This window comes from Populus alba, chromosome 19, assembly GCF_005239225.2.
Source record: "Populus alba chromosome 19, ASM523922v2, whole genome shotgun sequence".
NCBI classification, from domain to species: Eukaryota; Viridiplantae; Streptophyta; class Magnoliopsida; order Malpighiales; family Salicaceae; genus Populus; species Populus alba.
Genome location: NC_133302.1, coordinates 21,256,019 through 21,276,102, shown reverse-complemented (window position 1 = coordinate 21,276,102; position 20,084 = coordinate 21,256,019). Strand labels below are relative to the sequence as shown.

Sequence of the window (20,084 nt, the reverse complement as noted above, 5' to 3'; positions counted from 1 at the left end):
TCATTTTCAATTTGGCCCAGAAGAAAATTAGTTTAGGAGGGTATATTAGTTCACTCACAAGTGTTCACGGCAGGGTTATGATCACTGTATGTGAAATGAAACAAGCCTTAAAATTACAACAGGATTGTATAAATAATTAACCGAAGAATTTTTGAATAATTAACGGTTGAATTTGTGAAAAAGATTCACATAGAAATTGGGTTTTTATAGACAACGATTATAGATGAAGACTTGTGGGGGTCTAAATATGGGATTAGCCTTACAAAATAAGCTCAGCATGGAACCAGACACATTTAATGTTTAAGTTAGGAAGTATAAAAGAGAGAATGAGAACAATGTAAGAAGAATGAATTGTGGAGGCGTAGAATGTTCATTATCAAAAGCCTCTCTTGCCTATTCCGTGACAACAATTATTCAATGTCATCATTGATCGTAGTGCCATACAATGTTGGGTTGGCTAATGTTAGCAAAACATTAGCTAGAAAAAAGCTAGTAAAGAGACGCTTGATTTGCATAGACATGTAACTATTGGCTAGATAAGTGGTGTTAATCCTTTATCAAAATGTTTATTAGCAAAGAATCTGTTAGTAAGGAAATGTTTTGTACAGAGGTTACAAGTGTGGCTTAATTTTTAATTTTTTGATTTTTTAAAATTTTTTACTAATTAAATTATTATTTTTTCAATTTCATTCTCTTAACATTTGATTTTAATTTATTTTTTATTAAATTTGGTCATTATTTTTTTGATTGTTATTTGTTTTGTTTTGAATTTTTTTTATTATATATATATATATTTAATTTTGTTTTCTAATAGTTTTTTATGAGATTTTTTTTAAAAAACAATTTCTTGTTTTTTTATTGAGAGAAGTCCCGTCTTTATTACTAGGGGGGGAGTTCCGAAGGTTAACCACTTTGGTTTTTTTTTATCTCTATTTTTTTAATGACCAAGTTGTATTCCAATAATTAAAGGGGAAATAGAGACCACTTGTCTTATAAAAAATACCGTTGGCCTTTGCTGGTTTCCTCACTCAAAACCACGACGAAGAAGCCTTGAGCCTCTGGTTTTTCTCCTACAATTTTGGTACACTCACCTATATAACCAAACCCCTTTACTCCCATTTACTTCATCAAATCATAGCTCCTGATATCTTAATCTCTACAAATCCCACTTCAAAGAGTTTCCAACTCGTTGGTTCTACATTACAGTAACAGAGAAAATGAGTTCAGCAAGCAAAGCTTGGTTGGTTGCAGCAGCTGTTGGAGGTGTCGAGGCCTTGAAAGACCAAGGGTTCTGTAGGTGGAACTACACCTTGAGATCCCTGAACCAACATGCGAAGAACCATGTCAGATCAGCCTCTCAGGCCAAGAAGCTTTCTTCTTCATCTTCTGCGATGATCTCGAATAAAATCAAGGAAGTGAAAGCAAAACAGTCTGAGGAATCTCTAAGAAAAGTCATGTATTTGAGCTGTTGGGGTCCTTACTAAGCAAAGAAGCAAGATGAAGTTGAGGAAATTATCGTGATAGGATTATCCTGATTGTTGCAAGTTGATGTAAATTAATTTGTAAATATTGTTGCTGACTTCATGGAATCAAACCATATTATTTTTGGATTAGTTTTTCCTTGCACCATTTATTTTATAATTTCTGTTTTCCCATTTCTTTTCTCAGGCCCTCATGTCGCAAAGTTAAAAGGATCATGACAAGGTTAATTTTAGTGCATCACAGCTTAAAAAAAAAAAAAAAAAATTGAGGGGCATTTGTATTCAAAGAGATTTGCATCAATCGGAATCTCACTACAATCTAAATTATAATTTGGTAAAAATAAAAATTCAATTCAAGAAAAATTAGATTCGATTTATAACTTATACTGGTTTTTCAAAGACAAATGGATTAAGAAATAATTATTGGACTTATCCCCTTTTTGGAGCCAAAAGGAAGTTCATTAGTCTTTTGGTTTTTTGCATAAATGAAGATGAATAGGGATTATTTTTTGCAATGTCAAAACTTATGAAATTTCAAGAAACTTGGGAATGCTGCAAAATGGTTGAACTGGCACAAAAAAATTAGTATTTTCTTGAATCTCTGAAAGATGAATTAGATCGCAAGAAATACTTTTTTTGAAGTGAATAATGTTTCGTAACGTAAGAGAATCATTTCTCTACTACTCGTAAAAATATAAATTATTTGGATAAATAATCAGTTTTCTTTTTTAAAAGGTTTAGCTATACCTATCGGTGTAAATATTATAATAACTTTTTTTTTTTTATGTAAAATTAGCAGTTTGTTTTATAAAAAATTTTGTAAAATAATATCATTAAAAAAAGAGAGTTAAATAACATGTTTTTATAATATCATGCATCAAAAATTTGATATTTATTAAATGTTATTATTTGTAAAAGTAACAAGGTGAAACTTCAATCACCTAGCTCAACAGGTTAATTAATTAAATTCAGTTATATTTGTTATATAAATTGATTGATATTTTCATATAAAAATAATAATTTAATGAATTTTTTTTTTAATATATTTTATGAATCCAAATATATATCTTTGTCCAACTTGTATACTAAAATATATACTTCAATTAAAATCTTAAAAGATTATTATTCACATAGTGATTGTCCTTTGTTTTTCATTGTCAATGATGTAACCATATTTACAATAAGAGGTAATTATGAGCAGTCAGATACAAGTTTGCTGTAATTAAATGAGATCTGGTCCAAACATATTATTTGGATAGCCTAACAGGTGCATTTATAGACTAATAGGACATGTATAAACTCAGAGAGAAGGTCTAGTTACGCCAGATCAAAATAATGCTAAAAAAAACCATAACTTTTGATTAGACATTTAAATTCTTTACATGAGTTTTCAGAGGAAGTTTTCTCTATAGTTGCTAGTGCGTCGCTACATGAACCGTTTAATTTTTAGATATTAAAAATCTTGTTGAGTCCCCTTGATTTTAGTAGTTTTGAGATTTTTTTGTTATTTTCCAAATCGATCGACTGGTTCCACTGACCATTATGAATCGGTTGATCGGTTGAGCTAAGATAATTGAAATTTCACCTCACCATGTTTCAAAAGTTTCATTTATTAAATGTCGCTATTCTGAAGTGCGAGAACTATTTTATTTATTTTTTAAAATAATAATATTTAATAAATATTATATTTTTAAAGCACAATAAAATCAAAATATACCATTTCATTAAAAAAAAAAAATTCTTCTCTGTTAATTTGCCAATTGTTTTGATTTTATTCACTAATTTCCTAATTTATCCCCTTTCTTTCCGTAACACAGCTAGCTATAATGTGCGGGTTCTTTATTTATTTATTTATTTTTCTCAACTGTGATACATAACAATTAATTTTTTTGCCACGTTTGCTATTTTGGAAAAAAAAAATCGTATCTTGTGACACATGCAATGGATCTACACATATAATTGTCTTCAGGAGGTAATCCTGTCCGTTCCCTGTTTTTGAGTAGATGCCTAGACAAATGCTAAAATGCTATCCTTCCAGCCCCACTATTAAAGAAAAACAAGTGGATTTGCCTCCAATAATACTTGAGGCTCAATTTTGATTTTTATAAAGCAAACCGCGTGCCTCTTACCAAAAAAACAAGTCCCCACTCCAGCTTTGTCGTCATTGAATATGATAAGATGCATGAAAAAGAAATCCCCCATTTTTTCTCCATTTGTATTTAGTGCAGGTTTGGGATTGAGGTTAAACCTGTTTTTTAGAAAATTTTAATTTTTTTTTTTTTGCTAAAATTGAGTACGGTTTGTACTTTTTGGATCGTTTTGATGTACTGATATCAAAAATAATTTTAAAAAATAAAGAAACATTATTGTCATGCTTTTCGGCATGAAAAGCTATTTGAAAAGCAACCGCTACTACACTTCCAAACACCCTATTAATAGCACCAAGTGGTCCTTGATAGACATAAAGATTCAGTCCCATCCTCAGTCCCATCCTAGCCTAACTGCACTAAAATAATACCACTGGCTTTAACTTATGCCAAAACCACCAGCCACAGCTTATCCCTGGCTTCCGGTTTCCTCCAATTTTCGGGTCCCCTAGTCCCCTCCTCTCTATATAAGCAATCCCCAGCTTGTCATCTACACCATCAAACCTATTTCCCTTCTCAATTACATCTCAACTTTTTCAAAACATTGTCCATCTTCTAGCTGTTCAGTTCAATCAAAAGAAATAGAAAAATGAGTTCAACAAGCAAAGCTTGGGCTGTTGCCACTAGTATTGCAGCTGTGGAGGCTTTGAAAGATCAAGGATTTTGCAGATGGAACTGCACAATAAGATCACTATACCAACATACCAAGAACCAAGGCAAGTCATCCTCTCTGCCCAAGAAGCTCTCTTCTCCAGCTTCTACTGTGGTTGCAAGTAAAGTAAGAGAGAATCAGAAAGCAAGGCAATCCGACGAGTCACTGAGGCAGGTCATGTACTTGAGTTGCTGGGGTCCTTACTAGCTAGGCAGTAAACTACCAGCAAGGAACTATGGCCATGCATGGACTGGTTGCAGCATAGAGACAATCAAAGTCTTTCCAAGAGAGACTTATTTGTAGAAACATGACAAGGCCGACTTCTTATGGCGATGGACGCTGGAACCCATCAACGATTATTCAGCTTCATTTGAATGTTATGCTCTAGCAATATATGTTTCAATCACTTGTAGCCCAATGAATTGCTGAATGATGGGAGCAAATTCTTTCCATTGCTGCAACATCTTGCTAGTGATGTAAATTGTAATTTTTCAGAATGGATTGAATCAGTAAGCAGATTACGTGAGTGGATTAAAGTCTTGTTCTCTGCTTTTAGCCCATAGGGATAAATTACTACAACCTCAAAACTTGTGTGCCTTCATGAAACTTGGACTGTGGCAGAGTGGATGAACCTAACACGACACTTTCTACTATAAGTTTATATATTGGGGTTAGGCTGCAGTCAAGTCTGAGTAACATGATGTAATTAATTAACAAATATTAAACCGTGTGGGGTTTTCAATGTTGAAGATGCACTGTTTACTTTTTCGAAAGAGATGATTGGATTACAAGGAAAAAAAAGAAGGTTAAATAAATAATGATTTTGAATTTTATATAAAAAGTTTATCTGGGTCTTTTATTTTTGTTTTGTTTTATAGATGATTGGTTCTAAATTTAATTTTGATATTAAAATTTAGTTTTTTTTATAAATATAAAAGGAGAGGATTCTTGGATTCTCAATAGAGAGAGAAATAGTTGTGTAAATTAGTTTTAATAGGTTCTATTTTCAGTGACATTTGATTGACGGATTCTGCGAAAAAACAAATGTAGTTCGTTGTCTTTGTTTGAAAATAAACTTTTAAGAAATTACAAAAAAATAAAGATAAGCCAAGGCAGGCTGCTGGAAGGCTTGCGTGTTTCAGCTTCTTTTGAATTTTTTAAATTTTATTATTTTATATTTTGATTAAAAAAATTATTAATTTTAATTAAGTTTATGAGATAAATTTCAAGTTTAACGATGTTATTAATTATTTATTTATTTTATAAATTCTTTTCTAGCTTTTTAAAAAATATATTTATTATTATTCATCTATTTGTTTTTAACTCCAACATAAATAAATGCAATTTTAATTTTATTATTTATTATCAATAACTTACTTTTATTATCTTGGCACCTATGTGGTTATTATGATTTTGTTACTTAAAAAAAGTGTTTTTATACAAAAAAAATTATCATATGTTTTATTATTATGTAATTAAATAAAAAATAAATTTTAGGATAAAAAATTTATTGAATATAATGATTAACATGATTTGCGTTGTGAGTTTGACTACGATTCGAGTTGACTTAATTTTTTTAATTAAATACTATTATTTTACTGGTTTTATTCTTCAATATTAAATTAATTTAGAATTGAGTTTTTAATTTATTTATTTTTAATTATCTCTATGAATTTTATAGGTGAATCCATGTTAACCTAGGTAAATTAAATGTTTTTTAGTTAAAATTTAATTTATTTAAAAAACATATTACTAATATCTAAATAATTTTTTTTCCTTAAAATCTGCTACAACCCATGGCATAGCGCTGGAGTTTAAAGCTCTGTAAAAGGAATTCACAAGTTAGAATTGAACAAATATTTGGAGTAATTATTCATAATCTTTCGTAAAATAAGAAAACCAATATATTTTTTTTTATCACAGTCCACGTCGTTTCCATATCAACATTATGCATCGCGAGTCATTTTTGCTTTTTTGAACCCCTTGCAACTAAAGATATTAAATTGGATAGGATAATAACTTATTTTAAGATTTGAATTAAACAAATTAATTCGAATTGAATTTATTAATTAAAATAATATTATTTAATTTATTTTTTAAATTAAATCAAGTTTGAAACTAATTCAATCATGTGATAATTTGATCCATCATATTTTTTAGTTTAACTAAGTTAATTATCATTTATTTTTTTTAAAAAAATTAACTTGATACATGTATAATAATAATTATCAAAACTTGAGAATTGTTTTTTTCATGAAGTTTTACTTATTTATTTATCTTTTTAATGATATATAGATTATTAGAAAATAATATAAATTATATCATAGGATCTTACTTAACAGCTTAAGCTATTGGGTTAAAATGATTCTTTAATATGGTATCACATCTTTGATGACCAAGTTGTCATGAGTTCGAATCTTATCATCTTTATTTATTTAATAAAAATCAAACATAAAATAATGTAAGTTTGTGTAAGTTTCAAGTCTAAATAGTTTTTATTTAAAGAGAATATGTTATAAAATTATATAAATGAATTCTCGTATAATAATTTAAGTTATTAAATTAATATATATATCAATTTATCAATTATTGTGTTCTTGATGTGATCCTATACTTTTCCTGTTTTTGAGTAGACGTCTAGACAAATGCCAAGAATTCTTATCCTTCTATCCCATCTCATGAACAAAAACCGAGTGCCTTTACCTTTCGTAAACAAGTCCCATTCTAGTTTTGTCATGATCCCCGATTTCCTCCTCCTCCTCTGTATTTTAGGCAGCCAAATGGTCCTCCTAGCGTTCAAGAAAGAATGGTCCTTCCTAGGTATTAGATTCATCCCGTCCACTAAATAATACCATTGGCTTTCTCACTTCAGCCAAAACCACCATCGACAACCTGTGCTAGTTTTTGGTTTCCTCCAAACCTTTGGGCCTCTACTCTCTATATAAGCAAAACCTAAAGCTTGGTTGCGCCAGCAAACAAAATCCTATATTACATCTTATCCTTCTCAACTAAAAATTGTCCTTTTTTGTTGTTGTTCTAGTGCAAAGAAAGGGTAAAGAAAGATGATTTCAGCAAGATCGTTCCATCAGAACGCCAAGAACCAAGTCAAGTCAATCTCTCAGGCCAAGAAGCTGTCTTCTCCAACTTCTAGTACTGTGGTTTCAAGTAAAGTAAAAGAAAACCAGAAAGCAACGCAAGCAGAGGAGTCCCTGAGGAGAGTCATGTACTTGAGTTGCTGGGGTCCTTACTAGTTATTTGATAAGCTACTAGCTAGCAGAGGAACTATGGTCATGGAATGGTGACAGCAAAGAGGCAATCAAAGAGTTTCGAAGGCAAGGTCGGCTGCTTATCAACAATCAGATTCTGCTCTAGCAATTGTTTTTAAATGGAATATTGTAGTTTAATGAATTGCTAGATGATGGGAGAAAATTTTCGTAATTTCTGCATGTTGATGTAAATTGTACTTTTTTTGCTGAATTTTGTACATAATCAACCTGTAATGTAAGAGCCTTACTATGATCAAAGTAATATTATAGAGTGCAATATAATTATCTACTCAACTCTTTCTCGTGCATATATATATATATATGAAAAAAAAAGGAGAAATTTTATAACCAATTCAACCTTTATATAATATAGTTTCATGATATAACTCAATTAATTAGTAGATTATGCAATTCTGATACATATATCTAACAATTTTATCATATAATCAAGGTGTTTTTTTTTTAAAAAAGAAGAAGAAGAAGAAGAAGAAGCAAATAGAGGGGACTAGCTTTCCAAATCATCAATTGGAGGCGGCGGCATTTCAGGCTGTGTTTATGTTCTGTTTGTTTATTGAAAAATAAAATGATTTTTGGAAAATAATTTGCATAAAAAACTTGATAAAGATCTCATCAAAACTTAATATAGCTGCCGTTAATTTGCGTATTCGATCGTGCCCGCAATATCCCAAACATGACTTTATCTCCAATCATCATTCAAGTCGAAGTTTAACAAATTAAAGATTAATTTAAAGTTTTGAGTTTTTTAATCTTCAATTTAAAATGGTTTTTGAAAGGCAGATAATGTTAAGGATATAAACGGGCGGCCCGTGCCGACTTAATATTTTTTCAATAAGATAATGCAAGTGTTATCAAATATGAAAACAAAAAATTGAGATTCGGTTCATTGTATTGTTTTTCATGGTATCTAATAAGTTTGATGAATTTAAATAATATGAATAAAAAATATAATAATAATAAATAAATTAGAAAAAATCTGAGACCCGAGTTATTAATTTGATTAGGTTAAAAAAACTCAGTTAATTTAATAATATAATTTTAAAAAATATCAACAAAAAATAGAAATAATTAGCTTTTTATAAAAAAAATGAGTTGTTAATATAATACTTGAAATAAGAAGAAAGAATAGCTTGATAGACTCACCATTGCTCTTCCATGAACATCATCTTACCACAAAGAAAAGCTTACTGAGACGGTTTTAATGCCACCGTGAAAGGTTAGATGACGACAAAAAAAAAGACTGCACGTGCCATAAGAGAAATGACTTAGAAAGAAAAGTAATGAAAAACCATGAAGTAAGCATTCCATAATTATATTTAATCAATTTATTTAATTTAATAAAAAAAATAATTTCTCTAAATAAAAGCTAAATCTAACCAAACAAATAACAAATAAAGAGACTTGAGATAATCTGAGTTATTTTTAAAACTAATGAAAATTTTTTAGAGAAAGCAAATAAAAAAAATAAGCTTAATAAAAGCAAACATGTGCGAATCTCTTAAATCTAGGTTAATCCGCCAAACTCGCAACCTATAAAATCCTAAACTCAAGGTCAATATAGAAACTTAATTTCTAATCAATTTAATGTTGAAAGATGAAATACAAAAAATTATCAATTTAGAAAAATTGTCAAAGTAGAAAAAATAGCAATAAAAAATAAGAATCAAATCTAACAGGAAAAAATAACATGAGGATGAAATGGTAAAAAAAAATCAATTTTATAGATCATTTTAAATAAAACAAAATTAGCAATCTAAATAATAAGATCAAATCTAACATATAAAAAAAAATTAAAAGAGAATGCAATTGAAAAACAAATTCCAATTATATAAATTATTTTAAATAAAATAAATAATAATCAAAAGAACACAAACTAAATATAAAAGAAAAATAAATTGAGGAGTTGATTTGAAAACTTGAAAGGTCAATGTGAAATCGAGGAGGAGAAAGAAAAAAAAAGATCATTGGTGTCACATCGAAGGTTCATTGGTTACATGCGCTGCCCAAGGATGAAGGGGCTGTAGTGATAATTTGACTGCTACCCTAAAAGTTACCATTTAACCGCCAAACACTGCAGCATGTATAACCCAACACAAACGCAGGAACGACCTATGCGTTGATGTGTGTAATGAATGTATCAACAATTTTTTTTAAATGTTTATATATTTTAAAAGATCAAATCTATCATAATTTAAATGGATTATAACAAAAAAAAAAAAAAGAAGATAAAAACACACAAAAGCTCATTGGCATTAGTTAAAGATTTTTTGCTTGTAAGGGTTTATCAAAGAGACATATAAGTCTTTGACGCCAGCTTAATAAATTTTTTTTCTTTAAGGGCTCTTTAGTTATTTTATTGAGCAAAAAATATATATAAAAAACTAATTTACCCTTCACCAATTTAATAATGATCAATTTGATAAAAATTTCTCAATTGGATGTCTTTATAAAAAATAACCCGATCAATTCACACCATTAAAATTTATGCTTAAAACTACATCTTCTTAAAACAAGTAAGTTCTTGGTATAATTTTAAAAGAAACTTTCTATGGCAAGACTTAATTTGATAACATCCAATAGATAAAACACTCAAATGTATTCATCTCCTTTTTTTCATTTTTCTTCTTCCTTTTTATTTTTAGGACATAGCTATAGATATAAAAACTCAGCCTGACAAATTGACCTAGGACCTGGATTGCCCAGGGCCTTGACAGGGTTTTAAATGATCTAAACCCGAGCTTGTAATTAGCCTGGTAAAACCCAGGTGACCGTCAAATCAACTCAAAACTCAGGTGACCCGATTTAATCCGGGTGAGACCTGAGCTTTTTTTTTTTTTTTTTTTTACATTTTTGTTTAATAAAATCCAAAAAATATAAAGTTAATTTGTAACTACTTGGTCTCATATTTTTTTTTTCTATAACTTACATTCTTATAAAATATTTTTTAATTTTTTTATGTGAAATAACTATATTTATAACATAAATTTCATGAATTGTTTCTTAATATTTCCATGTGTGATAGCTATATATATATAATCATGAAAAACATAAAATGTTTTTTAACTTTTTTATGTGATAGTCATGCCACATCAAAAAGTTAAGAAGTATTTTTATATTTATATAATTTATATGTATAATTATCTTATATTTTATTATTTATTATTTTTATTAATTTAATATAAATCAACCTAAATTGACTGAAAAAAATAAAAATCTCATTTCGTAGCCGCGTACACCCGAGTAAGGTTTAATACCTATATACACAGCATCTACCTTTATATTTTATCTTGAGGATGCCCTCGTGTACCTTTTCTGGTTTGGAGTAGACACCTAGAAAGAAGTTAAAATTCTATCCTTCTAGCCTCGCTCTTGAACATGGATTTGCCTCCTATAGTTAGGCTCAATTTGGATTTTTATAAAGAAAAATTGAGTGGCCATTAGTGGTGAGGTTGTTTTTTAATTTTTTTTTATTTAAAAATATATTAAAATAATATCTTTATATTTCTTAAAATTTATTTTTAATATTAACATAACAATTTTAAAAATTTAAAAATTTACAAAACTACAACTCAACGCAAAACATCCTCCTAGTACAAGTCACATTCATGCTTTGTCATGATCGAACATGCTAAAATGTATTAAAAACTCCCAATTTTTATTATTATTATTATTTTGTCACTGTCTGCTTAGTGATTTATGCCATCAAGTGAGGGGTCCTTAAAATAATACCATCGGCTTTCTAAAGCCAAAACCACCAGCTGCAGCCAGTACCCAGTTTCTGGTTTCCTTCAAGCTTACGGCCCCTTAGACTCTATATAAGCAAATCCCAGTATACCATTTGAACCATCAAACACAAATCCTCAATTACTTCTGATCTTTTTCAACTAAAAATTTCTCCATTTTTTTGTTGCTCTACTAGTACAAACAAACAAACAAAGTAGAAAAATGAGTTCGGCAAGCAGAGCTTGGGCTGTAGCCGCTAGTATGGCAGCTGTGGAGGCCTTGAAAGATCAAGGGTTCTGTAGATGGAACTACACAATAAGATCACTACACCAACATGCCAAGAACCAAGTGAAGTCAATCTCTCAGACCAAGAAGCTCTCTTCTCCAGCTTCTACTGTGATTTCTCGTAAAGTAAGAGAAAATCAGAAAGCAAAGCAATCAGAGGAGTCACTGAGGAAAGTCATGTACTTAAGTTGTTGGGGTCCTTACTAGTTGATTACTGAGCTACTAGCAGAGGAACTATAGTCATGGATTGGTGGCCACAAAGAGGCAACCAAAGAGCTCCAAGGGACACTTGTCTGAACAGACATCACAAGGCCAACTGCTTCTGGAGCTGGAACCCATCAACAATTATGATTATCTCGATAAGCTTAATTTATCATCAGTAGCAATTGTATTTCAATCGATTGTTGTTGAATAAATTGCTAATGATGGGGGGAAATGCATGTTTTTAACGCTGCCAGTTCATATATAAATTGTAAATTTTGAACCTATAATGGAAGAGCTTTGAAAGGTTTGCTATGATGGAGGAAATCATGATATCATACAGTGGAATATGAATATATATATATATATAACATTTATTTAATAAGGCTCTTTTTTTTTATAAATTCTATTAAAAACTATTTTTTTTATGGTGATAATGTGATTTTTTTGAAAAATAAATTACATGGAGAACTTGATAGGTTTTCGCCAAAAATTTAGCTTGAGTATTTTGATCATCAACGTCTTTTTGCGTTTTCAAGCCATCCAAACTCCTTATTTTTTTCCAACGAAATCTCACATCAACAGACTACTCTTAACGTATTTCCTTTCAATATTCACCATTAGAGTTTGCAGTTCAATAAATTATTAAATTTAAACGTTTGGGGTTATCAATGAAATTTAACAAGAAGACAGTTAAAAAAATTAAATACAAAATCTTAAATAAAAATTATGAAAAAAATATTAATTTAAAATAAAAAATTTAAACTTGAAACTTATTCCGACCAATTTTCTTCAATCAAGATATTCAAATTTTTACTATTTGATAAAAATATTATAATATATATATATATCATATTAAAAAATTAAATTTATAATCAAACTCTTAAAAATAATTTAATATTAACTTTTAACACTTACCAAATTCCATGGAACGAATTCAAAATCAATATCAATAAAGTTTGAAGTAATTTAGATAGAAACAAAAATAAAAGGTTAAATTGTTATTTTCTAATCAATAAGAGCTATTTTTATCAAAAATATTTTTGAAAAAATATTAATTTTTTTTAAATTTTTTTACTTTAAATTAATTTTTTTATTTTTTCACATTGTTTTAATATATTGTATCAAAAATTAGTTTTTTTAAATAAAAAAACTTTAAAAAATAAAAAATAAAAATAAAAAATAATTCTGCGCCCCTTGTTGAGAGTCGAGACCTTGGTTCTGGTGACACATGCAATGAATGCATGGTAATCGACTATTCAAAGAAAATGAGTGGATTTTTACGAAGGAAAACCGTGTGTTGCTCATCAGCAACAACTCACACTCTAGCCTTTTCATGATTTTTAAAAAAAGTGTGCTTGAGATACCATTTTCTCCAACTTGTAGTTTTTGACATTAATGAAAATCTTATCCTAACACGACCCCACTAATAAAAAACACAAGAAAACATCTCATTGGCTTCCACTTTGCCTAAACCAGCAGATAACATCCTGATCTTGTGGGCTCTAGTTTTCACGCAAACCTTCTGGCCCCTTCTGTACTCTCTATATAAGCAAACCCCTACTTACCATTTTCACCATCAAACACAGAAGCTCGATAGATTATACCTCGTCTTCCTGAACTAAAAGAGTCTCCATCCTTCTGTTCTAGTACAGAGAAGAAAATAGAAAAAAAATGAGTTCAACAAGCAAATCTTGGATGGTAGCCTTTGGTATTGCAGCTGTGGAGGCAATGAAAGATCAAGGGTTTTGCAGATGGAACTACACAATAAGATCATTACACCATCATGCCAAGAACAAAGTTAGGTCAATGTCTAAGGCCAAGAAGCTGTCTTCTCCGACTTCTAACGTGGTTTCAAGTAAAGTAAGAGAAAATCAGAAGGCAAAGCAATCAGAGGAGTCACTAAGGACAGTCATGTACTTAAGTTGTTGGGGTCCCTACTGAGGTTGTTGTTGGTTATAGAAGACAAAGATCAAACTGTTTGTAGAGTTCCCATCAAAGATTTTGATCAGCCATGATCAGATTCTAGCTACTCCAGGACCATCAATTGTAAATCTGTCATTTTTGTTTATTAAATTATATAAATCTTTAATCTGATTATAAACTGCTATTTATGTAAAATAAAAAAATTACATAAATTTTATTTTTCACAACCTATATTAATCTGAAATTGAAAATAAATTATAGACGATTCCTTTTATATGATAAATTATAACTTAAGTATTTTATTAACATTTAAGAATATTATAAATATCAATAATATCCTTTTGTGTTCTCTCCAAGAAGAAAATGATATCCTTTTGTGCTGGAAGTCATGAGCTATTTTAAATAGGATATCTGAAAATAAGATAAAAGATAACTTAGCGGCGCACTGAATTCAGAAAGCAATATTGTTAGATTATGGTTAGTTGTGCAGTTAGCAAATCCTATGCTACTGCTTCGTTAATAAATCCCTGTTGTTTAGGGAGTAGTTAGTTTTTCAAATTCTGACTTAGTCTATTACCACGTAATAGGTTGTTAAACGTGGGCTGCTATTTCCTTCTTTTACTCCTTCTGTAAAGCTATTTAAGCTGCTGTTGTTTTCATTAATAATTAAGAATCATTCTTCTTCTATAAACTAGCAATCTGAACAGTTCCTGTTTTTAACAATTGGTATCAGAGCTATCTTTCTAGGGAGCTTGATTTATTGAAAGCAGAAGGAGCAGCAGTCTTCCAGGCGTGAATATGTCATCAGAAAGCAGCTATGTGCAGCCAGCAATTCCTAAGTTTGATGGGCATTACGATCACTGGTCTATGCTCATGGAAAGTTTTTTAAGATCAAAGGAATATTGGAGTCTGGTGGAGAATGGGATCTCTGCAGCAGCAGAAGAAGCAGATCTCACAGAAGGACAGAGGAAAGTCATTGAAGATCAAAAGCTGAAGGACCTGAAAGCCAAGAACTATTTGTTCCAAGCAATTGACCGTTCAATTCTGGAGACAATTCTGAACAAAGATACATCAAAGAATATCTGGGATTCTTTGAAACAAAAGTATCAAGGCACCACACGGGTCAAGAGAGCACAGTTACAAGCTCTTCGAAAAGAGTTTGAGATTCTTCACATGAAGACAGGAGAATCTGTCAATGAATACTTTGCCAAAACTCTCACCATAGCTAATAAAATGAGATTACATGGTGAAAAATTGACAGATGTGTTAGTCATTGAAAAAATTTTGAGGTCAATGACCTCTAAGTTTGATTATGTTGTTTGCTCTATTGAGGAGTCACATGATCTAGACTCTATGTCCATTGATGAGTTGCAGAGTAGTCTACTTGTTCATGAACAACGTATGAATGATCATATTACAGAAGAACAGGCTTTGAAGGTCACGATTGATGAATTTCCTGGAGGAAGAGGTCGTGGATATAGCAGTTTTAGAGGAAGAGGTCGAGGGAGAAGCAGAAACTTTGACAAATCAATGGTAGAATGTTACTATTGTCATAAACGTGGGCATTTTCAATATGAATGTCCAAGCAAGGAGAAAGGAGCAAATTTTGTAGAGGCTGGAGAAGAAATTCTATTGATGGCCTATGTTGAAGAAGCAAAGGTGAACAGAGAAGAATTGTGGTATCTTGACTCAGGCTGCAGTAATCATATGTGCGGAAAGAAGGAATGCTTCTCAGATTTGGATGTGAGCTTCAAAGAAACAGTAAAGCTTGGTAACAACTCAAGCATGGCAGTTTATGGAAAAGGCAATATAAGGCTGCGAGTGAATGGAATTGATCAAATCATCACTGGAGTGTTTTATGTACCTGAGTTGAAGAATAATTTGATCAGTATTGGGCAACTTCTACAGAAAGGACTCTCAATTGTATTTCAGAGTGGAAAATGCAAGATCTTTCATCCTGCAAAGGGCTTGCTTATGGAATCTGCAATGTCATCCAACAGGATGTTTGTTTTGCTTGCTACGTCCCAACCACAGGAATCTACATGCTTCAACACAGTCACAGAGGATCAAACACATCTTTGGCATTGCAGGTATGGACATTTGAATTTCCAAGGTTTAAAAACTCTCCAGCAGAAGCAGATGGTGAAAGGATTGCCCCAGCTCAAAAATCCTTCGAAAGTATGTAAAGATTGCTTGGTGGGAAAACAACACAGGGACTCATTTCCTACAGTAAGCACTTGGAGGGCTTCTCAAATACTGCAACTTGTTCATGCTGACATTTGTGGACCAATCACACCAATCTCAAATAGCAAAAAAAGGTACCTGATCAGTTTTATTGATGACTTCAGTCGCAAGACATGGGTTTATTTTCTGGTAGAAAAATCAGAAGCTTTTACTACTTTCAAAAACTATAAGAATCGTGTAGAAAAGCAAACAGGTTCAAGCATAAGGGGATTAAGAACAGATCGAGGTGGCGAATTTACATCTCAGGAGTTCAACAACTTTTGTAATGAAAGTGGGATACGCAGGCAATTGACAACATCATTTACTCCACAACAGAATGGAGTTGCAGAGAGGAAGAATAGAACCATAATGAACATGGTCCGGAGCATGCTTTCAGAGAAGAAAATCCCCAGAACTTTCTGGCCAGAAGCAGTCAACTGGACTGTACATGTGTTGAATAGAAGTCCAACTTTTGCTGTCAAGAATCAAACTCCTGAAGAAGCCTGGAGTGGTGTTAAACCGTCAGTGGAGCATTTTAAGGTTTTTGGGTGTGTCTCTCATATGCATGTACCTGATAACAGAAGAACAAAATTGGATGATAAAAGTTTACGTTGTGTTCTGCTTGGCATCAGTGAGGAATCAAAAGCATACAGATTGTATGATCCTGTCTCACAAAAAATTCTTGTCAGCAGAGATGTTGTGTTCGAAGAGGATAAAAGCTGGAACTGGGATAAAAGACATGAAGAAGTACCAGTAGCTGAACTCGAATGGGGTGAGAATGAAAAAGGAGCAATTCTTGACACTAAATCTGGAGAAGACGGTGTTGCAGACCTCAACAACAACACAGGAGAAGAAGCTTGTGCAGACTTCAACAACAACACAGCTGTCAACACAGCTGAATTCAATCAACAACTCAGGAGGAGAAATCAACACAGCTGAATTCAATCACAACTCAGGAGGAGAAAATGCTAACAACAATACAGGCGCAAGACCTCACAAAACAACACAACTGCATTCAATCACAATAATCTTGACAATCCTCCTAATACAAATGACAGAAGAGGTAGAAGGCCACCAGTATGGATGAAAGACTATGAAACAGGACAGGAACTCTCTGAAGATGATGTGGCTAATTTAGTCATGTTTGCAGCTGCTGATCCAGTTCACTTCGAAGATGCAGTTAAGAATGAAAAATGGCGAAAAGCCATGGACTCAGAAATTCAAGCAATAGAAAAGAATGATACATGGGAATTAAAGGAGTTACCTGCAGGAGGAAGAACAATTGGAGTGAAGTGGGTATATAAAACAAAGCTTAACGAGAATGGAGAGGTAGACAAGTATAAGGCAAGGCTTGTAGCAAAAGGTTATTTCTCAGCAACATGGGATAGACTATACAGAAGTGTTTTGCACCTGTGGCACGATTGGATACAATTCGTTTGATAATAGCACTTGCAGCTCAAAGCCAATGGAACATTTATCAGCTGGACGTGAAGTCTGCCTTCTTGCATGGGGAATTAAATGAGGAAGTATTTATTGAGCAACCTCAAGGTTATGTGCACAAGGGAAATGAACAGAAAGTCTATAAACTGAAAAAAGCTTTATACGGACTTAAGCAAGCTCCACGAGCTTGGTATAGTCGTATAGAAGCTTATTTCGTGAAGGCAGGATTTGAAAAATGTCATTTTGAACACACTTTGTTTACAAAGACAGCAGAAGGAGGTAAAATTCTAATTGTGAGTCTTTATGTTGATGATCTCATATTCACTGGAAATGATGAATCTATGTTTGCTGAATTCAAGAGATCAATGATGCTTGAATTTGATATGACTGATCTTGGGAAGATGCGGTATTTTCTTGGTATAGAAGTTCTTCAAAGGACTGATGGAATATTCATTAGCCAAAAGAAATATGCTCAGGAGGTGCTGGAGAAATTTGGAATGAATAAATGCAATTCGGTTCTTAATCCAATTGTCCCAGGTTGTAGACTTTCTAAAGATGCAGATGGAATTCAAGTAGACAGCACTATTTACAAACAAATTGTGGGAAGCCTCATGTATTTAACTGCTACTCGACCGGATATGATGTTTGTAGTTAGCCTTATTAGCAGGTATATGAGCAATCCTACTGAACTTCACATGGAGGCAGCAAAGAGGATCTTAAGGTATCTCAAAGGAACAACTGACTTCGGGGTGTTCTACAGAGGAACAGGAGAATTGAATGTTTATACAGACAGTGACTATGCTGGAGATCAAGAAGACAGGAAGAGCACTTCAGGTTATGTGTTCTTATTCAGCTCAGGGGCAGTGTCCTGGTCATCAAAGAAACAGCCAACAGTAACTCTATCCACTACTGAAGCAGAGTTCATTGCTGCTGCTTTTTGTGCATGTCAGGTAGTGTGGTTGAGAAGGATTTTTGAGACGCTTGGTAAACATCAAGATAAGCCTACAATTGTTCATTGTGATAGTAGCTCAGCTATCAAACTTGCAAAGAATCCAGTGATGCATGGACGCATCAAGCACATAGACATTCGTTTCCATTTTCTGCGTGAGCTTATAAAGGCTGGAACTGTGGAAATGGTGCATTGCAATAGTCAAGACCAAATTGCAGATATAATGACTAAACCTCTGAAGTTAGATGCATTTGTGAAGCTGCGGAGTATGTTAGGTGTTTGTCAAGAACCATCTGTAAACTGACTGCAAGGTGCATTCAGTTTAAGGGAGAAATTGTTAGATTATGGTTAGTTGTGCAGTTAGCAAATCCTATGCTACTGCTTCGTTAATAAATCCCTGTTGTTTAGGGAGTAGTTAGTTTTTCAAATTCTGACTTAGTCTATTACCACGTAATAGGTTGTTAAACGTGGGCTGCTATTTCCTTCTTTTACTCCTTCTGTAAAGCTATTTAAGCTGCTGTTGTTTTCATTAATAATTAAGAATCATTCTTCTTCTATAAACTAGCAATCTGAACAGTTCCTGTTTTTAACAAATATAGCACATAGGAAAGGTATTATTAGATTTTCTTAAAGCGGAAAATGAAATGAATTTTTTTCTTTGAATTTAAAATTAAATTGTTATGGTACAAATTAAACTTCACAAAAATATAAAATTATTGTACATCAAATAGAATATTTGTTTTTTTACAATTATTCATGCTTCATAAATTTTGAATTCGTAATATTACTTAATGTAATTTTTCACATGAATTTTGAATATAAATCTCATTCAAACATCACCACATGAATCACGGGAGGATGCTTTGGCTAATCTCCAAAAAATGCTCCTGAATAATTAAAAAAAAAAATTAATTTGCAAGGAACTTTTTCTAGTTTCAATTACGACTGATGGATCAATTCGGGATCTTGCTAACCTAATCTTGCATGGAACACTAGATGTAACGAAAATAAATTACTCTCAATTTCGCTAAAACAACAGGCATGGAATTTCAGCTGTATTGAGTCTTGCATGATTCTTAACTGGTCCATTTTCTTTTAGTACAATGAGTTGGAAGAGCAAGGTTTGGACTGCTGTAGGCAGTGTAGCAGCTGTGGAGGAGTTGAGAGATAAAAATACGTGGAGGTTAAATCCTGCCATGAAATCCTTGCACCATCAACATGTCATTAACAACACGGGATCCTCCTCAAAGCCTACTCAAGTGGGAAGTGCAGTAGCAGCAGGATCACCACCTCCGCAAGCAACTACAGCTTCAAAAATATATAGAAGTAAAGAGAAGGCTAAATCAATCTGAAGAATCGCTAAGAACAGCATCTTTGGTGTTCTTAGGGATCGCCTCTCACCTACAAGTGATCATGACCCTAATCCTTATCTTAAATTTCCTTTTCCACTCGCCATTGCTTCCTTGTTGATTGTTATCCTATCACATCTTTAACTATGATGATTAGTCCAGTGGCAAGATCCAAGGGAATCCATCCTTCATTGACCATGTCAAAAGATTTGTAAGAGTAAAGTCACTTTCTACAAAGGTTGTGTGACTAGAACCCAGCAGGCCATCTAGTGCCATATGCGTCTGGTTGGGTTAAATCATTGCCCGCAAAATATTTTGAATGAATCACCGAAATGAAATCATGGAAGAGAGATGCTTTTTCTTGCAAGAGGGCCACATGGGAGCATCAGTGTGTGTGTTCCCGTGTTGTTATTTTAACGTTTCC

General features: G+C 32.1%; 3 protein-coding genes across 3 annotated transcripts; all 3 read left to right on the top strand.

Moving 5' to 3' along the window:
• The first annotated feature begins 973 nt into the window (after positions 1 to 973).
• LOC118029526 (uncharacterized) lies at positions 974 to 1,613 on the top strand. The gene has a single exon (XM_035033425.2). It carries the CDS (start codon positions 1,218 to 1,220, stop codon positions 1,482 to 1,484), a length of 267 nt encoding a protein of 88 aa, XP_034889316.1. The 5' UTR covers positions 974 to 1,217; the 3' UTR covers positions 1,485 to 1,613.
• A 9,771-nt stretch (positions 1,614 to 11,384) lies between these two features.
• Positions 11,385 to 12,088, top strand: LOC118029525 (uncharacterized). The gene has a single exon (XM_035033424.2). The coding sequence runs from the start codon at positions 11,510 to 11,512 to the stop codon at positions 11,777 to 11,779; it is 270 nt and encodes an 89-aa protein (XP_034889315.1). The 5' UTR covers positions 11,385 to 11,509; the 3' UTR covers positions 11,780 to 12,088.
• Positions 12,089 to 13,346: 1,258 nt separating this feature from the next.
• On the top strand, positions 13,347 to 13,973 carry LOC118029524 (uncharacterized). Its single transcript, XM_035033423.2, has one exon. It carries the CDS (start codon positions 13,448 to 13,450, stop codon positions 13,715 to 13,717), a length of 270 nt encoding a protein of 89 aa, XP_034889314.1. The 5' UTR covers positions 13,347 to 13,447; the 3' UTR covers positions 13,718 to 13,973.
• Positions 13,974 to 20,084: the final 6,111 nt, after the last annotated feature.

What these genes read in the sequence shown, in the direction of transcription:
- LOC118029526 (XM_035033425.2), top strand. Translation starts at nt 1,218, where the DNA reads ATGAGTTCAGCAAGCAAAGCTTGGTTGGTTGCAGCAGCTGTTGGAGGT.
- LOC118029525 (XM_035033424.2), top strand. Translation starts at nt 11,510, where the DNA reads ATGAGTTCGGCAAGCAGAGCTTGGGCTGTAGCCGCTAGTATGGCAGCT.
- LOC118029524 (XM_035033423.2), top strand. Translation starts at nt 13,448, where the DNA reads ATGAGTTCAACAAGCAAATCTTGGATGGTAGCCTTTGGTATTGCAGCT.